This window comes from Manis pentadactyla, chromosome 9, assembly GCF_030020395.1.
Source record: "Manis pentadactyla isolate mManPen7 chromosome 9, mManPen7.hap1, whole genome shotgun sequence".
Taxonomy (NCBI): domain Eukaryota; kingdom Metazoa; phylum Chordata; class Mammalia; order Pholidota; family Manidae; genus Manis; species Manis pentadactyla.
The window spans coordinates 124,227,911-124,248,112 of NC_080027.1; the positions used below are offsets into that span (position 1 = coordinate 124,227,911).

The window sequence follows — 20,202 nt, forward strand, 5'->3', positions numbered from 1 at the left end:
ATTAGTAAGAGACCCCTTTTCCCAATGGTAAGCGTCTTTGTTATTTTGCTATTTCATTCAGTTACCTAGACTTAAGCACAAGTCCTCATTTTCTCTTCCTACTTCAGACAAGTAGAGAATGGCTACTGAGATCTCTGATTTGGGCTGGGAAGTTCCCGTTGTCTGGGGGACCCTGACAGGACTGCCGCTGTACGGTCATGCTCTTTAGCAGCCTGCCCCAAAATCTCCTTGCTATGTTCAGGAGTTCTCAGAACATAATCTCACTCCACTCAGTGCTCTGCGGCTCCCCCAAATCCTGGGGTGGTGGGGGATGAGTTCCCACACCCTACAGATTCAAGCAGACACTGGACATCAGGTGGCCCTGGCTTCAGGAGTTGGCAAGAGATTTGCCCTGTGCCGAGCAGAGTTCAATGCGCCTCCCTTTTCTCCTCCTGCTCTTCCTTGTGCTCTGCTGCCTGCACGGCTGCTGCCATTCGCTGCTGCTCCCACTTTAATGAATTCCTTCCTCACCTACACTCATCCGACCTGCTCGGGAATTCTTTCTCGATCACAGTCAAGAACCCCCACCCCGCCGCCCGTCCAGACTGAGGTTTTACCTAGTGTGCGGAGAGAGGCCTCCCCAGGCGCAGCTGAGCAGAGTGAGTCCCCAAACACACTGACTGTTTTCCTCCCCAGAGAGCATTGATGGAGCTGCTGGTCCCTGAGGAGCCTGTTTTAGCTTCGCAGATGCCGGCCTCCTGGAAGCAGGACAGGGCAGGGAGGCCCCCAGGAGGACAACGTGGGCTCAGGAGGGGCCACACATACGCTTCCCCAACAGAGACAGGAGCCAGGGGACTAAGAGACCAAGAAACTTTCCTCCAACTTGCCAGGTAAGTTTGGGTGCAACCCTTCACCCCTCCATGCTGTCTAATCTCTTGGAAATGTTTTAATGACCAACCTTCACTCTAGCTGCCTTCACGTGGGTGAGTGTGGAGTGCCTGCTGACGTCCCCCCCACCCCGCCCCCGGCTCTCCGTAGACTCAGGTCTCCTTCCTCCCTGCGAGCACTCCCTCAGTCCTCCTTCCCCCACACCCTGGAGCAGCCACCTGCAAAGTGCCACCGAGCTTGTGTTGGGTACCAGAATACAGGGAGCAGGACAGACAGCCCGAGAGAGCCACAGCCTGCCCCACAGACATGCATCCGACGGGGCCGGACCAGTGGGACTACAGTGGCCACCCAACAAGTGGTAAATGAAAAACAAGCTTTGGATCATTTGACAGGAACAGCACCCCCCATTTAACAAGTGCCTACTATGTGCCAGGCCTTCAACATACCTCATCTCTCAGCCTCACACAACCCTTGTTTTGCAGAAGAAATGGAGGCTCAGAAAGGTTAAGTAACTACTCCAAGATGACACAGCTCTATGTGCCTGAACCGCCTGCCTGGGGAGACTGCTCTTATTCTTCATCCACTGTATATCTCCAAAAAGCAGGAGGAGAGAGATGCCTCTCTGAAAAGGGGATCACTGAAGACATCTAAGGCAGAGGGGATTTTCTCACACAGACCTTCCCCTCTCCTGCCCTCCAGAGAATCCCTGCCCAGTGAGTTCCCATTCCTGCTGGGTGGGCACGCATCAGGGTCCTTGGTTCTATGGGGACAGAAGAAGAGGGCTGAGAACCAACTCTTGCCATGCTGCCATCGGGGCCCTGCTCTCTTGGGGTGGGGAGCTGAGAATTGGAAACCAGAGGGCTCCGAGAGCAGGCTGCACCAGGGGGCCCCGGGCCGGCCCTCCACCCCAGAACCAGCCCCGCCAGCAGCACCGCACAGCACTCCCTGCAATACCAGGCAGGCTGGTTCTGCGCTTAGGAGCTGACAGGGCATCTCCCCCCAGGCCGCTCAGTGCCCTTCAGGGGCTGCCAGAGAATCCTGCAAGGTCGGGAGAGGGGCACACCACGCAGAGGGGAGTAACACGATCCACGGTGCCACGCTGCTGGTGGGGTCTGGCACAGGGTGGGAAACGAGGCTGTGGGGGCACACAGAACGTCCAGGGACAGGGGCTGCCCCAGGATCACGGAGGATGGGCAGAGACCTGGGGGGCCTTCGCTGTCCCAGAAGCTCCTGTGTCTCATTCTGCACGGAACCTGGCGAGAAGGATGACCCCCAACGCTGCTGCGCCCTCCTGATGCTGTGGGGAGCCCAAAGCCACATGTCCTCGCTGCTGTGGCCCCAGCCTAAGGGAGCCCAGCACCTCCGGAGGAGCGAGGAGGGGAGGGGTGGGGGGAGCAGCTGGAGCGCCCAGGAAGCTTGCTGGGCCCTTGCAGGGCGCTTCCTGAGGCCCTGGGGCAGGAAAGGGCCGTCTGCCCAAGTTCGCAAAGGGACGGCAGCTGGGGGACAAGCGAGAGCAAGACCACCAGGACACGGCCATCACAGCACCGCCCCTCGGGCATATCCCAGGACCTGACTCTCCCCCCAGCCAACCCCGCCTTTCCTATCTCCAGAAATGGTGCTGCCATCCACCCCCTGCGTGGCTTCAGCCGTAACCTGGGGCATCACACCTGATTCTTTCTCCCACTCTGCACCCCCAATCCATCCCCAATCAGCTCTAACTCTAACACACCTGCACCCTCTCTGGTCCCCCCTGTCTTCACCGCCGCCTGGGCTCCCGCCTGCCGCTTCCCGCACCCGCTCCAGTCGGTCCTCCCCACAGCGGGCGGTGGGATGTCTTGGGTTCACGGGGTGAATACATTGACTTTTTTCAAATGTTAAACCACCCTTGCAGGCAGGGAATAAGCCCTATTTCCTTGTGATAGATTACCTTTTTCATGTATCACTGGATTTGATTTGCTAAGATTTTGATAATGACTTCTAACCTTTTAAAAATGTAATTTGGAGTATGCCACTCCCTGCTTAAAGCACTCAGAGGCTTCATAGTGCACTTAGGATAAAATCCAAACTCTTGGCCATGAGCCACCAGCCTACAAGGTCCTCCCTAAGTTCTCAGGTCCTGGTGGGTTCCTCTGGACGCGGCACGGGGTGTGGGGAGGTTACAGGGGCCCACCACCGAGAATGCCGGGATGGCGTCTGTCCGCGAGCCCTTCTCCAGTTGTGATTGCAGCCGCCTCCTTGTCAATCTGTGCATTGCCTCTCTCCCCACTGGTCTCTAACCCACGAGGGCAGGGACCAGGGCCAACTTCGTGATAAGATATCCAGTGCCTGGCACAGCCTCTGGCCACTCTGAATTAATGAAGGAATGAACCCTTTGCCCCCTCTGTGCCTGTGCCCATGCAGCTGGATGCGGCTGGCAATAAATGCTCAACCATGCTGCCAAGTCTCCCTTCAAATTCATCCATGAACTTCAAGTGGGCCCGTGACGGTGCCCTCAATTATACTAGACTTCCGGAGTCTAGCCACTCTCCCACTTCCAAGAGAATTCTCTCCCACTTGCTGCTCTCTCCAAGCCCTCCTTCCGCATCCTGCCTCTCAGCTGCTGACCTCGCTTCCCGCTTCACTAAGAGAACCGAGACACTCAAGAGAACCACAGCTTCCATCACCTGCACCCACACACTCTGCCTTCCTGCCCGTTAGGTGACTGCGTGTGCCGCTGCAGCCAATCCCTCTGTGTGTTCCTGGGTCCCAGCCCTGCTTGCCTACACAAGGACATCACCCCGGAAATTCTCTCCTCTGCTCCATCGTTAGTTTTGCACTCTCTACTGGTCGGCGCAGTCAGTACACAAACAGACTGACCTGACGTCCCCCCTACCCTAGAAAACAACGCAAAATAAAATGCCTCGTCCCTACTTGTCCTGAAGCGTCTGCCCCGTTACTTTGCTCCCTTTGCAATGAAATTCCTTGAAAGAGAACTCTGTGCCAGCTGCCTGCAGTTCCATTCCTCTTCCCCCGAGCCTTCCCCAGGCAGGCTTTCTGCCCCCACTACTCCGCGGGCATTGCTTTGCTCAATCCAGCAGTGATTCTCAGTTCGCGTCCCACCTGACCCCTTGGCAGCACTCGAGACAGCCAATCCCTCACCTCTCCCAATATCCTCCCCTCACTGGGCTTCGAGGCTGCCAGCCTGGGGAGTCTCTTCCTGGACTGGGGTTTCCTCCTTTCATCTCTTTGGCTGGTGTCTTAGCCTCTCAGTGCCTGGTCCTCTCCTCTCTATCTGTACCTTCACTCTTGGGAATCTCATCCAGCCTCGTGCATTTAAACACCACCCACATGCCAACGGCTCTCACATTTAGGATACCCCCAGCCCAGACGTGTGCCCTGAACTCCATGCTTGCATATCCTTCCAACTGCCCACTCAGAATTCCACTGAAGTTCTTGATAGACACGCCAAACTCACCGCGTCTAAGTCCGAACACCTTTTACTGCTCATAAAACCCACACCAGCAGCGGTCTTGCCCACCCCAGATGATGTCAACCCCAACCTTCCAGCTGCACAGGACTAAAAGTTTGGTCATACTTGACATCTTTCTCCCACATCCCACATCCAATCACTTAGAGCAAATGCTTTGGATTTCTTCAAAATACATCCAGAATTTAAATAAAGCATGATACCTTCATATAATGGAGTGAGGGGAAAAAACAATCAAATATGCATAAAAAACCTGTTTCATGCAATAACAGGGATGAATAATTTCAGACATAAGTTTAAGCTTCAGAAGCCAGGCACACTACTTAATTCCCTTTATAAAAGTTCAAGAAGAGGCAAAATCAGTGTGTGGGGATAAGGGTCAGAATCGTGGTTACGTTTCAGAGGGTACTGGGAGGGGATACAAGGGAGGGCTTTGGAGTGCTGGAAATGTTCCAGATATTGATCTGGTGGACAGGTATATCCACATGCAAACATTTATTGAGTCATAAGCCTAGGACTTAAGCACTTTACTGTATGAACATTTTACCTCAATAAAAAAGGAAATAAAAAGTTACAATTTGAAAATACACATCCATAATTCACCACTTCTCACCACCTGCTTTGCAGTCATTCTGATTCAAGCCCCCGGCCTCTTCCTCGCGGAATTCCTGTGACGGCTCCTGGCCACACCCCTGTCGCCCCTACAGCGTATTCTCACACCAGCAGCCGGAGCAAGCCTCTCCCTTCTGAGTCAGAGCACGCCACTTCTTTGCTCTAAACCCTGCAGTGGCTCCCTATTTCCCTCAGAGTCGAAGCCAATGTCCTTCCAGTGGACTCCCAGTTGGTAGCTCTTTATCCTCCCAGCCCTATCTCTGGCCACTCCCCCACTTTTTCACTCCATCCCAGCCACACACACACCTCCTTGCTAGTCCCCGGACACTTCAAGGGCATTCCTTCCCTAGGACCTTCACTCTAATTATTTCCTCTGCGTGGAATGTCTCCCAACCTCCCCTCTAAGGTTTTTGCTCAAATGGCATCTTTTCGAGGAAGACTCACTGAGCACCCCACTTAAAAGTGCCTCCCCTCCTCCCCACCCTCATCTTGGCATTTCCAGTCCCACTTACCCTGCTCTTTTTCTTTCTTTTCTTAAAAGCACATTTTACCCTCTCATACTCTACATATTAGGTATTGTGTTTATTATTCAGCGTTTGTCCTCCGACCCGTTAGAATGTAGACTCCGTGGGGATCTAGGTTTTATTAATGAGTGTATCCCAAGTATCCAGAACAATGCCTGGCACACAGGAGGCATGAGTGTGGGTATTTGTTGAATGAACGGATGAATGAATCCTTCTGTATCCCTGCCCTGAGAGGTAATAAGCCAGGGAGACCAGCTGCCCTCCTTTCTCAAAGGACGGAGAAGTTCTAGAGGCAGGTGGCAGGAAGGTGGTCCTGAAAGGCCTCTCCCACAACCTGGGCTGCAGAGAGCGGGTGCGCAGGAGGGTCCCGCTGCTCAGCCCAAGGACCCCCAGTTGTCAAGTGTCAGTTTCCAGCCAGCCCCAAGTCCACTGCAGGCAGGCTGGGAGTTTCTCCTTGGCCACCTAGGTCTGTAGGAATCTACAAGCTCAAAGCAGCCAAGAGCCCCCAGACGGAAGTGGAGACCGGACTGCTCATCTCTGTGTCCCACACCCCAGGAAGTACCTGGTCCACAGCAGATGCTCCAAAGACGTTTGTGAAATAGACAAACGGAAGCCACCAGCTCCTTAACCCTAAGCCGCTAATCCTGCTGGCGACAAAATTCCAGAGGGAGGAGGAATGCAGGAGAAGGTGCCTGATCTCTTCTTCTGGGTTAGGGAAGCCCCTTGCCAGCTGCCCCATCTCCCTGCCTACCCCAAACTAGCATTTCCAAGGGGGCCTGAATACCAAGACCCACCCACGGGTCCCCCTCCTCTCCCACCCCACCGTGACCTGCCAGCTTTTCCTTTGCTCTACAGCAGGTGGTAGCCTCCTCTGGGCTTGAGTCACGGAGACTGAGGCTGTCTGAAGGGGTTATTCACACAGCTCAAGGAGCCGGGTGTCCCTCTCCTCTCTGCTCTGTGCCCGTGATGCCAAATGGGGCAACGGGGCAGAACCACAGCCCTCCGTCCCAGGGACCACTCTCCTCCCCAGGAGCCCAGGAAACCGAGGCCCAGGCTTCCAGAAAAGAGACAGGCAATGAGGACCAGATCTGGGGCCCGCACGCTCCTGCCCCACCTAGCCCAGAGGGCACCCGGGCAGAGGAATGCCAGGCACCGCTGGGGGCTTGCAGTTCTGGTGAAATTGGGCAGGAAGAGTGGAGGAGAGCTGGAGTAAAGGGAGTTGGGAAATACTTGACCTCCTAACGCGATCCGTGAAGACAAGCTATGCTATACACCAGGAGGCACGACCGAGGGTTCTAGGCTTGGCCTTGACCCTACAAACAATGTGAATTGTGGGTATCACTGCAGTGTTATTTGTAACAATACAAAATCAGTAACAATCCAAATAGCCGAAAATATAAGAATGAATAAACATGATATTCATTTATTCACAGAATGCTTACTGCATGCCTCCTCTATGCCAGGCAGGGGGGATACGTGGGCACGTGAGCAGACGGGGTCCTGGCCCTTCTGTCACTTACCGGAAGGACTACCTGAGTCCTGAGTGATGGGAAAGGAGAAGTAGACGCAACCTGAGTACCTAGCAGAGGAAACTGGCCGGGCCCAGAGGGGAAGGGGGGCCAGAGAAGGTCTCCCTAAGGAGAGGCTGTTTTAGCTGAGACCTAAAAAGTCAATAAAAATAAAAGAGAATCCAGTAGCATACTAGCACAATCGTCCTCACAAAACAATTTTTACTGACATGGGAAATACTTATAATATCAAATGAATAAAGTGGGCTATAAAACCATAGAAACACTCACCTATGTAAAAATAACACAGAGAGACATATATAGATATGCACGGAAAAATTTTCTGGAACACCAAAATGTTAACAGCACTTATCTGCTGCTCGGGCTTTCAACAGCTTCGTCCTTTCCTATATTTCTCAATTTTTGACAATAAACATGGATCATGCCCAGAAATAAATATCAGATGTCAGGGCGTGGGCTCCAGGGCTCCCCACCATGGCCCCGGGTAGAGGGGCTCTCCGGAAGGTATCGCGGCCATTCCCCTGCCTCCAGCCGAGCCTAACACCCGGGCAGGTTGCTCCTGGAGACTTTGGAGGCTTCCAGAAAGCCGTCCCATGCCTGCTGAATGAAGCTTCCACTCTTGAAATAAACCCAAATTACTCTGAACCAAAGGCCACGTCCCGGGCTCGGCACGCCCGGGGGCACGACCCACCTGAAGGCTCTTTCCAGCCCAAACAAAGCGATTCGCTTTCCAGTCTCAGAGTGGCAGCCTCTCATCACTGCCCCTCTAAACCACCTCTAATTTGCGACCACCTCTGTTCCGTTCCTTGAGGAGGGGTGATGGCTGGGAGCTCTTCCTGCTCTCTTAGGTCAGAGGCTGGGGAGGGGAGAACTCGTGGCTGAGTGACCTTGAACACAGTGGAACCCAGGCCTGTTTCCTCTTCTGCAGGTGGGAGGGAGCGGGGCTCCAGGGCCTCTCTAGGCCTATGACTAATCAGTCCATCCTTAGACAGAGGAGCTGGAGATGGCCTGCCTCTCCTGGAAGCAGATGGCACCACTGGAGATCAATTGGTCTGGGGCCCTGAGGCCACAGACAGTCGCCTACTGGGCTACAAGCACAGGAGGCACTTTAGTTGTCCAGGAAAGCCCTGCTGGCCAGGGCTGTGAGGGCTAAATTGACGCCTGAGAGCAGACGCGCGGTAAGCTACCAGGTTTTTTCCCTGCCAGAGCTCTGGTCCAACACGCTGGTCTCCCCACTCCCCGCTGTGCTCTCCTGGGTCAGCAGCCCCGGCAGGCTGGCAGGCCTCCAGCTGTGGACAGAGGCAAGGCTGCCAGCAGCCCAACTCCTGCTGGAGTGAAAGGGGGGAGCGGGAAGGCGCCGCGCGTGGGCTGCGCGGAGCACAGAGGCCACTGGCAAAGATTGGAGGAGAAAAATTACCCCACTGACAGCTTCAGCGAGACTCTTCCATAAATCCTACAGCTTCTGGGGGCCGATTCAAGACGCATGTGGACTCCCTGGTTAAAGCCATCTGTGCAACAGGCGTGGACTCAAATCCCGTCTCTGCTCTGACAAGATGCTTCTCTGGGCACATTCCTGAAGCCCCTAACCTCAAACCTCAGTTTACCTGCAGAACTGTCTATAGAACGGGGATAACAATAACCTCTACAAGTGAGAGGCTCTGAGCATTAAGTGAGATCAAGCATATAAAAAACACAGCATCGTGCCTAATTCATAGTCACTAGGAGCTGAAAAACACAACACAACACTACGTTCTCTGGAACTCAACTCCGCGTTGGCAGTGGGGGAGTCACGATAAGGAAGAACCACAGAGAGTTAGAGCTGAAAGGCGTCCAGGCCCTTTATTTAACAGATGGGGGTTTGGGGAGGGGAGGCTCAGAGAGGTTGAATAACTTATCCAAGATTGCACAGCTAGTTAGTAATAGAGCAAAGTTCAAACTCAAGTTTTTGTAACTCCCAAACACCCGGCAGCCCTTCAGCCAACCCCAGCCGATGTGGCCGCAGCGAGCCCCTGCTGGTCCCCTCGCCAGAGGACTGCTGGGGTCAGGGAGCCCCCTGTTGGCACTCCATAACCAGCCCCCTGGAGGAGGCACCAAGCTGCCACAGAGAGCCCCCTCCAAGAACACCCTGGGGGGCATGGGAGGATGCTGGAGATTCCCTAGAAGTAGTGGCTGAGGGGACCAGGGTATCAGTTACCAAGCATGTGTAGGTGCTGTGCAAATAATATGCAAAATGTATGTAAATGACCACATGTTACTGATGAATCAATAATTTGAGCTTATTTTTTGGGGTAACTGGATCATACTACATGATATGAACCTTTTTTCCTCTCTTGGCTTTCTACCAAGTGGAAGAAAATTAAATTTGTGGTTGACTGACCAAACCATGTGTCTCTTGGTGAGGGGCCCGGCTGGTTCCTGTCACCCAGGTGCCCCATCTGTGCCTTACTGACACTGGGCTGGTAGTGTTCCCTGGTGGCAGGGGCTGCATCCACCCCCCACTGATTGTCAGGGCAGGGAGCCAGGTGCCTGGGACCTCTGCTGAGGGACAGTCTCCCAGACCCAGCAGCCCACTGACTCCAGCTGCCCAGAGAGGGGAGACACTATCCCCCTGCAGGGGGACCTGGGCAGCGGCAGGCAAGGACCCGGAATTGCCCATCACCACAGCCAACCCTACAGGATCCTGGCTTTGGGGACCAGGCCCCAGCAGCCTCTCTCCCTTCTGTGAGGCAGGACCTCCCAGGCACTGCAGGTGTGTGGCTCTGAAGGAGCCGCCTGAGCTGATGGGGGCAGCCGTGGTCGGGCCCAGAGGGGGAGTGCAGGGAAGCCCTGGTCCACAGCAAGCAGGTTAGAGGTTAGACTCTGGAAGGCCTGCCTGAGGTGCAGCCATGTAAGCTTTGAAAACTCACTGCAATCGACATTTACTGAGCGTCTGCTATAGGCTAGACCCCGTGCTAGGCATCCCGGAGAATTTGCCGAAATAGATAAAATGTCGTCAGTGCCCAGGTCACTGCTCTTGAGGCACTGAAACGCAGCAAGGGAGAAAAATTTGTGTAAATATTACTTAACAATTCTTTGACGCCTCCCTATGTGCCATGGGGTGTGTGCGTGTGCACGCGTGCACGTGCATGTGGGCCCGTGTGTGGGCATATGTGTAGCTGTATAAGAGCGTGAATGTGGGGGCAGGGGTGGAAAGGCAGGGCTTGTCTAGCAGACCCACTCTGAGCCATATGTTAATCATGATAATAAAACTACAAACATGAATCCACCATTTGTGGCTTACATATAATACTAAGTGCCTAATACGGTAGTAAGTGCTTGCTATGTAGGAGTTTATTATATTTTCCAACCGTTCTAGGAAGAAGGTATTATTATTTATGTCCCCTTTTATAGATCAGGAAATTGAAGCTAAGGAGATTAAGTGACTTTCCCAAGGTCACACAGCTAGGAATTCACAGCAAGACTTCTAATCCAGACTTGCATTCTTAGCCCATACACATGCCCCTGCCTCAGCCCTTAGAAGACAGTTCCTCGAGAACCCCCAGCTACTTGAAACAGGAGCGAGGAGCAACAGAGGCAGCCTCCTGCAGGAAGGAACCCACCTTCCTGCCGGCACGGCCCTCCCCAGACCGCAGGGCAAGTGGGGCACAGTCTGCAGCCCATGACCTCTGTCACATCAGGACCAGGCCTGTGGTTCTCCTTGGCACCCACGCAGCAGAAAACATTTCTTAAGCAGCCTTCCCCCTTCTGCATATCTGCATGCGTCTCCTCATGTGGTAACTTGTTGTTATAATGGTCAGGCTCCGAGGTCCAGCCTGTCTAAGGGCTGAGACCAGCTTCATCCACACAGCCCAGCCATGACCTGGGATGAATGGCAGCATGAAGGCTCCCCAGAGCCTGAGCTTACAGGTTTCTGGGCTTCCTTTCTCCCCTGAGCAGCAGTCTTAACCCCACCTCACCTAGGAAACCTGCAGGTTGTGAGGGAGCTAAGCAGGGTGGAGACACTGCCTTTGAGGCACCAGGACAGGGGGATCAGGAGGGCACGCAGGCAAGGGAATCAAGGCTGTGCTCCCAACCAGCTCAGGAGACTCTCTGGCTCTAATTTCCCCTTTACTGGCTCCTATCCCACCTCCCTTACAGGTGGGATCACGGTGGGAGAAGGAAAACATGATGCATGGAAAAAGCTCTGAAAACTTAAATGTGCACAAATATAATGCAAACGGGAGAAGAGGGGGGCCTGGGCCTGCCTAGGCAGGTTGCCAAGTGAGGCCAGAGGCCCTACGTCCCAGATGGGGAAGCTACTGCAGGGATGGCAGATGCCAGAGATGGACAGAGCTCCTCAGTAGAAAGGGAATCTACTGGTGACAAGATTCAAAGAGGGGCAAGCAGGCCTCCCAAGTGTCCCAGCAGGGCTGGGACTGGCAGTGCGCCCAGGCACTTGCTGGCACTTGGTGGCCCAGGCACTGCCTGGTGACGAGATTACGGCCTGGCGGGCTCAGGCAAGGGGCCCCAACATGGACTGGACACTCGCATGAGGACTGCCACCATCGGGCCACCCACCCTGGTGCTGCCGCATGTAGCATAAGCCCCTCTGCTGTGACTGGCAAGGCCTCGCACAATTTTGCAGCAGACCAGGGACATCAAGAGCAGGCACCATTTTTCCCCCTCCTCCTGGCTGCAACAGAGATCCTGTAAGTGGGAGAGTGCAGAGGTAATCAGACCACTTGGGTTCCACAGGACAGCCCTGGAGGGTGGAGTTGGCTGGCGCAGAGATATCCCCAGAGCGAGAGAGCTCACCAGTGTTCCCAGGAAGCTTGCCCGGGTCTGGCTTCCCAGCCTCAGCACATCCTCCCCCACCTTAGCAATCTGCTCTGCCCCTCCCACTTCCCTGGGACTGTGGGGCACAGCTCGGACCCGCCCAGTGCTCACTGTGACCGGAGCCTCTTCCAAACCCCCTACTCCAGGCAGCACAGGCAGCCTCAGGTCCCCTGGCCATGTCAGGAAACAACAGCAGCTTGGGCTCTGGGGTCCTGGGCACTGCCAAGTTCACATTCCTCCAGCCACCCAGCCCCCTCTGGCTTCAACTGCAGCCCAGTCTGGCATTGGAGAGCTGAAGACAGAAGGCCGAGAGAGGGCTGGGCACAACGACCCAGAGGACATCTGGCTGGCTTGAGGTCTCACGCTCTACCTTCTACACTCTCTAGGTGGCCCTCCAACCACCCTGCGTGGGGTGTGGCAGGTACCTCCAGTGGCTCTGGACTCACCGAAGCGGGATCTTGACACGGAGGTAGCGGTCCACGGCAATTGCCAGCAAGGCCAGGATAGAGCTCTGGGTGAGGATGAGGACAGGGCAGGCGACCATGAGGCAGGTGTGGAAGTGGGTCTGTGGCCCAATATTGATGAGGATGGCGAGTGGGATGACCAGAGCACCCACTGCCACATCAGCCACCGCCAGGGACACAATGAAGCAGAAGGTGGCATCCCGCAGCGCCTGGTTCACCTTCACTGCCCAGATCACCAGCACGTTCCCAGGCACAGAGACCAGGGCGATGAGCACCTCGATGCCGATGTAGGCGGCCTGGAAGGCCGAGATGGAGGGTGGCATGGTGGGCACAGGCTGGGCACATCAGCAGACAGACACCAAGGGGCACGAGGCAGGCACCTGTGGTCACAGAAGCTTGGGGTGGGGAAGCCCGCCTGGGATGGGGAGGGCAGCCCGGGCAGCTCTGGAGCCCCACTGCCCTGTGGAGACGGGCCCCACTTGGCATAGCTACTGCCTGCCCAGGCTGGTGGGCTACCCTGGCCCTTTCTTTGCCTAATCTTGTCACCTCCCCTTATCATTTTCAGAGATACCACTCAACAACTTAAAATAGCAGCTCCCTCCTGCCCTGGTTTTTTTAATCAGGTGTGAAGCAGCTCCCAGCACACACACACTCTACAGGGGTCCCCGCGCCCGGCCTTGCCCACCCGTGCCCGCAAAACAGGAGGCAGGGCTCTCACCATCCGGCCTGCTGGCCCCCGGGGGTCCCAGAGACGGTGCCCCGAATCCCGGGCACCCGGTGCCGCTCAGCGCTCCGGGCGGCGCCGCGCAGGGCTGGGCTCTGGGCACCGCGCGGCAGCCCATGGTCCTCCCGGCTCCCGCCGCAGCGCTCCCGGCCCGGCCCGGCCTTTCCAGCGATCACATGGTGCGGCGGAGGCTCAGCCCCGGACGCTGTTAAAGCGGTACCGCTCCGGTTCGCACCTGGGACCCGCCGGCGGACGCGGGTCTGGGGACCGAGCCCAGCACCAGGCCAGGGCGCGCGCGCCGGGCGCTGCGCCCACCCACCCGGGACGCTGCCGGCGCCTGCCTCCTTCCAGTGCCCTGGTCCCGCCCTGCCAAGGACCCTCGCCCACCGCCTGCCCCAGGGGGCTGCTGGAGGCCTCCGTCACCCCTCCCCAGCATCCCACCGGGGAGCCACGGGGCGATCTGCGGTGCACTTACCCAAGGTCACCAGCGCTGGCTGAGCTCCTGGGCACCTGAACCGTTCCGCCCAGGCGCCCGCCCAGTTCGACGCCCCAAGCGGCCGCCCGCCCCGCGGATGCCCGGGGAGTCCAGGGCCAGCCAGCCTGCGAGGTCCAGGGTGGTGGCGGCTGGCCGGGACCCGACTCGGGCGCCAGCGCCTCCGTCGCCCCCGGAGCGGGAGCTGAGTGACGGGCGGGCTCCGCACACCGGGAGGGGGCGGGGGCGGCGGCGGCGGCGGCCCCTCCCCCCCTCCGCCTCCTCCCCCACCCCTCCTCTAAACAAAGGGAGCGATTCTGGGTGAGAAAAGCTGGGAAGATGTGAGCTCTCCTCGGGTCTGGAGTGTGAATCCGGCCTCGGGAGAGGACCGAGGTGCGGCGTCCCCGTCCGTTCCCTCCCTTCTCAGCGCGGGACGCCGGGCGTTGGTCCGGCCTCCCGGGACCCCTGCACGCGTCCCAGCGCAGCACCCCACCTGCAGGGCTTAGATGCCGCCCCCGCCCCCCCACCGGGCCCCGACTTCCCGCAGCGGCCAGCTGGGAGCCCCGGCACACACCCCCGTCCCTCCCTGCGGGGACCTGCTCTCCTGCGGAACCAGCCCCTGCTCATTCTTAGGAACCCACGTCCTTCCCGGGCACTTTACTTGGCAGGCTCTGTCCTGAGCCATTAGAGTCCCTTCTCCTCTTCCAGGACTACCTCTCAGTCTGTTAGCGATTTCCCCTTCGCAGTTCTGGGCACTGAGGCTGAGAAGGCTCAGGACAGCGTTTCCCAAGATGGTCTCTGTCAGTGTCTCCCCGTCCTGGGTGGCCTCTCTCCCCCCACCTTCCTAGCACAGTACCTAAGCCACACGGGGCCCAGTGCGAACCCCCCATGATATAAAGAAGCCGCCTCAGGGAAGGAGGGGACTTCCACAAGGTCACACAGCAAATCCCAGTGGGCCCAGAGTAAGACTCCCAGCACAGTGCTCTCCCCACTGTGCCCCATCCCAACCCCTCTCTTGGCTGCCTTCTGCTGCAGTTTCCACTCGGGGGGCCCTGCTGCTGCCAACTAAGGACCACCTGGGGGCAGACCCTCACTCAGGGCAGGCGCCTGGCAGTGATCGGACCAGAGAAATCCTTGTTTGTGAGTATTAGGAAAGGGCCCTGGGGAGGCAGAGAGTCAGGCTGGGGGGCCCCTGTGCCACCTGGCCACACCCCAGCCCCTGAGAGCGCTGCCCCTTGCTGGATCTCAGGATACCAAGATAGGGGGTCTCTGGCCAGAGGCGGGTAAGCACACAGCTTCTGCTGGGGGTCTGGGCTGAGTCACAGGGGGAATGGGGTGGGGCAGAGGGAAGAAGGGGGTAAGACTCTTCCTGGGGGAGGAGGAAGCCCAGTGTGGGGACAGATAACTTCCTGCCTTCAGGGGGAGCAAGGAATCCGTGCCTCAGACGGCCTAGTTGGAGACCTAGGAAACGCCCACTCTCCTTCCCGCTCTCGCCTCCGCTTACCCTGCAGGCCTGCTCACACTGCAGTGGCATCTGACCGGCTGCCTACTCCCCGTGCCACGGGGACATGCAAGCCTTAGTGTCTATCCCCCTGCCTCGCAGCTCCTCCCTGGGCCCGACACCTTTGGCATTAAGGCTTTGGGGCAGGGGTTGGGTCACCCTGACTGACCTTCAGCAGCGTCTTCAACCTGGGCCCCCCCACTCTCACTGTGGGCAGCTGACACACAGCAGATCATTTGCATAATACCTGTGGGTAATCTGTTTGCTCCATGGTTCTGGGTAAAATAAGCTAAAACCTTTCTCCTCCCTCCCTCTCTCCCTCCCTCCCTCCCTCCACCCTGCCTGTTCCAGGGCCAGGCCTCCAGGGGATTCGACTGGCCTGTTTGAGAACAGAGCCGGCCCAGGCAGGGTCCATCCCTGGAGAAAGCACGCCCCCTCCTTCTGGGTGGGAGGGGTGGGGGCGTCAGGGGTGAGCACGGGGCTCCTGGGCAGCAAGGCCTCTTGACTGAGATTCAGAAGAGCTGGAAGCTGGCTCCTAGGCCTTCCACCACCCTGGCTGTGTGGCCCTGGGGCAAGTCACTTTTCCTCTCCTGGATGAAAAGTGCCCATCAGTCAACTAGACAGTTGATGCCTATTGTCCGGTCCTGCTCCAATGGCTGCTGGGTCCATTCCAAAGTGGGAAGATGGATGCAATGGGGGCTGGACCTTTCTACCTAGAAACCCCCAAGTCCTGGCTAGCATGCCTAGGGTGGATTCCAGGGCCGAGACAGAGGTTTGCCGTGGAGGAGGTACAGGAGGTCAGAGGCCTGCAGCGGGGAGAAGGTGACATGGGAAGGTGCAGGCAGAGCACATGGGACCAAGCTGCCCGGAATTTACACTGAGCCAAAACCTCTCACCTTTGGATTATGGCCAGGAAGCTGACTAGATGACCCTACCGTGCCAGGTCGTGCTCTACAGCCACGTGACCCCCATGCTTGGCCCTGCCTCCAACAGCTGAGCCTCAGTTTCCTCATCAGTGAAATCCCATAGGAATACCACCTCAGGGCGTGGTGACAGGGGCTTGATGAGCTGACCCACGGAGGGTGTCTACACAGACGGTTTAGCAACAAGGCGGGCAGGCAGCTCGGGGCAGGTGGGGTAGCCGTGCCGGAGGGACGGAGTGCCAAACTATGGAATCTGCTCTGTGCAGCCAGTCATTCTAAGTCCGCACCAAATCCCACAGGTACCAGGTTTGGGTGCCCATAAATATACCGTAAATGAAAAGCCTCTATTTGGCATGTGGCTCAGGGGGGGGCAAGATAACATCACAGTGAGTCTAAAGACCCCCAGGGTCTGGCCTGGCCTGGCCCCTTTCCCCATTTCCCCCTCGGCCCTACGTCTTTCCTGCCGAAGCCCATCCTGGGCCCTCACACCTGCGGTCTCTGCACTGCTGGCAGGTGTGTATGGGGAGAGGGAGGGCAGGCTGGCAACCCTCCACTTCCTCCTTCCTGGAGTTCTCCGAACTGGACAGGAAGGGGACTGGCCACAGAGGGAAGCCATCCCTCCGGACACTAGCAGGGAAGGGGTGTCAAGGTGCAGCTCAGCCCCCGGGAGCCTGGGGGAGCAGATGAGGTTTATGATGCACCTCTTCTCCTTCCGGCAGGCAGCGGGTTATTTTGGCCCCTGCATCGCTCTGGGCAGTGAGGAAGAGGAGGAAGAGGAGCAGAAGCAGGGCTAGGCAAGGGCGGGCAGGTTGGAAGGAGAAGACCTCTGATGACCTGGGAAGCCCGCAGCCTTCCCGCAGGGGCCCACCTGCAAGGCCTCTGCCCTCTTCAGGCTGGGAATCCGGGTTCCTCTGCCTCTTTCTCCCTCCCCGCCCTGCCTCCTCCAGGTCAGAGGCTCCTGCCCGAGGAGGGCGTCGGTGGGAGGGGGCATCGGCGAGCACTGGGTAGTCCCCTGCCTGTCTGTGGGTTTGAGAGGGCAGGGGAAGCAGGGGACAGGTTGGCACTAGTTACTCCGAGTCCCTCCAGACACGGAACTGTTCCTGAGTCCCAAGGCAAGAATGTCACTTTCATTTCTTTCTTCGTCTGTTGCTCCTTCCTTCGTTTACTCAACAAACATTTACTGAACCCCTTGTTGCATCAGACAGTGAGCTAAGCACTGGGGCCAAGAGATAAAAAAAGCCATAGCGCCCCCTCCCCCACCGCATCTCACAGGGCCCCGGGCCAGGTGGGGCCCTTAAGGTGTAAACTGCCCCAATACACCATCCCTCCTGCGGGCCTCAGGGTGCCCCTCCCGCAGCTAACCTGAGTCTTTACTGCCCGCACTGACAGAGCCCAACTCTAGCTGAATTCCAGCAGGGATGGAAGAGAGGGGATGTCAGTGTCGGGAGGAAGGCTGGCGGTCTTCTAGCCCGGGGGACCCCTCCCTCAGGACCTCCCAGGCTGGGGAAGAGGTCCAGTCCCGCGGACTTAGAGAGCCGCCCCTGCTTCAGCCAGTGCAGCTCTACTTTGACTGTCACATACACGATCCTGGTATGGGATTTTACTGGAATGTATGTGTTTGTTAGCATTGTCGCTTTAAAAAAATGTGAAAATCTGATTTTCAACTCAACCTGTCCATTGTACAGAAGGAAACTGAGACCACAAGAGGCAATAAACTTGTCCAACTGCAGCCATGGGATGGGGGTGGAGCCCGGGCAGTGCACCCCCTTAAAGCTCGATGGCCTCAGCCCCACTCCCAGCTCCACCTTTTAGCTCTGGGTGAACCCCGACAACTCACCACAGTTCTCTGAGCCTTAGTCCTCCTCTGCATGAAAGAGGAATCATCATGTCACCCCTCTTATGTATTTAAAAGTACTTTTCAGGTTGTAAATCACTAGATAGATGTCATAGTCTACACTACTGGTGATGGGAAGCCTTTGGGGGTTTTTGAGCAGGAACTTGAATCTGAGAGATGCTTTGGGAAGATTGGCTGCGACCCTGTGCAGAGTGCCCAGGAGGAGGAGAGACCTGCTAAGGCAACAGCAGAGGAGGCGGTGGGAAGACGGACAAACGGAGTGTCACACAGGACTCCTGGGCTCCTTGGCCAGTCAAGCCAGCCAGGGAGAATGGGAAGGCAAAGATGACTCCTGGATTTGGAGCTGGGGAAGGACTGCTGACCGTAAGGGAGATCCAAGCAGGATCTAAGTCCTGTCCCGACAGGTTGGGGGGATGCGCCATAGGCGCAGGGCCCAGCAAGCTTGTGGAAATGGCCAAGGGGACGATCAGAGCTCCAGCTGCGTCATCTCACTTGAGGCGGTGGTCAGAGCCCAGGGAGGGAGTGATGAGATGGCTCGGGGAGAGGATGCGCAAGTCGGAGAGGAGTGGGACTGTGCCCACAGCATCCGGGAAGGATAGCAGCCAGTGTGGGGAGCAGGAGAGCAGCTGTTTCAGGCAGAGGAGTGCCGAGTGGCTCAGGACTGAGAGCAGCCGTGAGCCACCTGAGGGGGAGGTGGTAGGATTTGGTGACAAGTCGGGGTAGAAGCACCATCTCCTGGGTAAACACTGGAGCACGTAGGAAAGGGGGTGCTGTGGGTGCAGGCAAGGCTTTGAAAGAACTTGGCAGGGAAAAGAATACAAGAGGGGCTGTTCGCTGCAGGAGAATGGGGCCAAAAAAGGGTTGGCTTTAGACGGGAAGATCTGAGCATGCTCCCAGCCGAGGGAGGGAAGCGTGGCAAGGGAGAGATGAATCAGAGGGAAGAGGAACTGAGCACAGGCCCCACTCATCAAGTATCCTAAGTGGTTAATGACAGCTGGCTGCGCACGGCTTTCTGGTGCGCACAGACCTGGAAGCGCTAACTGTCCACTGTGTCCAAGCCACCCCCCACCACTGAGCCTTGAGGGGAGGCTCCAGGCCTTCTGCCTCGACCCATCTCTCCCGCGAAGCTCCTCCGATCCCCCGCCTGCTGCCCCACCAGACGTATGCCAGCCATTTGTCCTTCCGAGATGCACATTAGTGAAAGGATCAGCTCTCCCAGGTACCAGCGACATTTCACCCTGCCGCGATGGCCCCAGCCCTGCCCCACCCCAGCCCCCAGGGCACCAGCCACGGTCTCTTGACTTCTCTGGCCCTGACTGTGGCCAAAGAGGTGCCTGTGGGTGCCCCACCTGCCGCCTGAGCACACCTGGAAGAGTTGGAATTGGCTCTGCTTCAGAACGGACTCGTTAGAGCGCACCCCATCCAGGCTGCAAGCGCAACGACCCTACTTCCCTTCCCTGTGGTGGGCAAAAGGGGAAACGGAAGCAAGGGAGCTGTGTGACTTCCGTTGGGGGTTAGGCAGGCTGGTATCCAGGCTCCCTACCACCACCTCCCGTTCTTTTCCACCCATCAAGGAGAGCCCTTGCCCCATTAAGAGGCATATGCCCACCACCTTCCATAAAGGCCATGAAGACTGGCAGAAAGAGGGAAGGAAGGACAGAAGTAGAGTTGGCCATATTAAATTCAGGACATCCAGTTCAATATTTTTAACAGCTTTATTGAGATATAATTTACGTATCATAAAGTTCACCATGCAAAGTATACAACTCAGTGGTTTCCGGTATACTTAAAATCTGTGCAACCATCACCCTAATTTAATTTTAGAACATTTTCGTCATCTCACCCAAATATGCTGCGCCCACTAGCACCCATTTCCCACCCTCTATCCATGCCTACAGACCCAGGCAATTAGTAATCTGCTTCCTGTCTCTATGGATTTGCCTGCTCGGGACATTTCATATTAATGGGACCATACCGTATGTGGTTCTTTGTGACTGGCTTCTTTCACTTGGCATAATGTTTACAAAGTTCCCCAATACTGTACCATGAGTCAGTATCTCATTATTCCTTTTTTATGGCCAAATAATATTCCACTGGATGGATGTACCACATTTGTTTATCCATTCTTCAGCTGATGGACATCTGGGTTGTTTCCATTTTTAGACTACCATAAATAATGCTGCTATGCTCATCTGTGTACACGTTTTCATGTGAAAACACATTTTCATCTGTCTTGAGCAGATGCAGGCAGAAGGAAAGGCAGAGCCACCTGCCTGGCCCTTTTTTGCATTTATCTCACACATCATTATGCCCCTTGGCTGGGACTCTATTATGATCCCTTTGAACAGATTAAAACACCAAGGCTCAGAGGGAGGCCTGCAACCCCCAAGTGTTAGAACTGAAATATGAGTTCAAGCCTCCAACTCCCAGTCCAGGGCTCTTTTCAACAC

At 56.6% G+C, this 20,202-nt stretch overlaps 2 protein-coding genes across 3 annotated transcripts in view; both read right to left on the bottom strand.

Moving 5' to 3' along the window:
* The window catches only part of ADORA1 (adenosine A1 receptor), a 38,702-nt gene extending 25,003 nt beyond the window's left edge, over positions 1–13,699 (bottom strand). Inside the window, exon 1 of one of the 2 annotated variants that reach the window (XM_057508105.1) lies at positions 12,260–12,600. In XM_057508105.1, the coding sequence (XP_057364088.1) occupies positions 12,260–12,600 (341 nt within the window). Of the gene's footprint in view, positions 1–12,259; positions 12,601–13,476 lie in introns of those variants that run through there. The other variant, XM_036909601.2, reaches the window with a different exon arrangement.
* PPFIA4 (PTPRF interacting protein alpha 4) overlaps positions 12,538–20,202 on the bottom strand; it is a 93,230-nt gene continuing 85,565 nt past the window's right edge. The window contains exon 31 of the mRNA XM_057508101.1: positions 12,538–12,657. Within this exon, the coding sequence (XP_057364084.1) occupies positions 12,622–12,657 (36 nt within the window). The 3' untranslated portion in view covers positions 12,538–12,621. The remainder of the gene's footprint in view (positions 12,658–20,202) is intronic.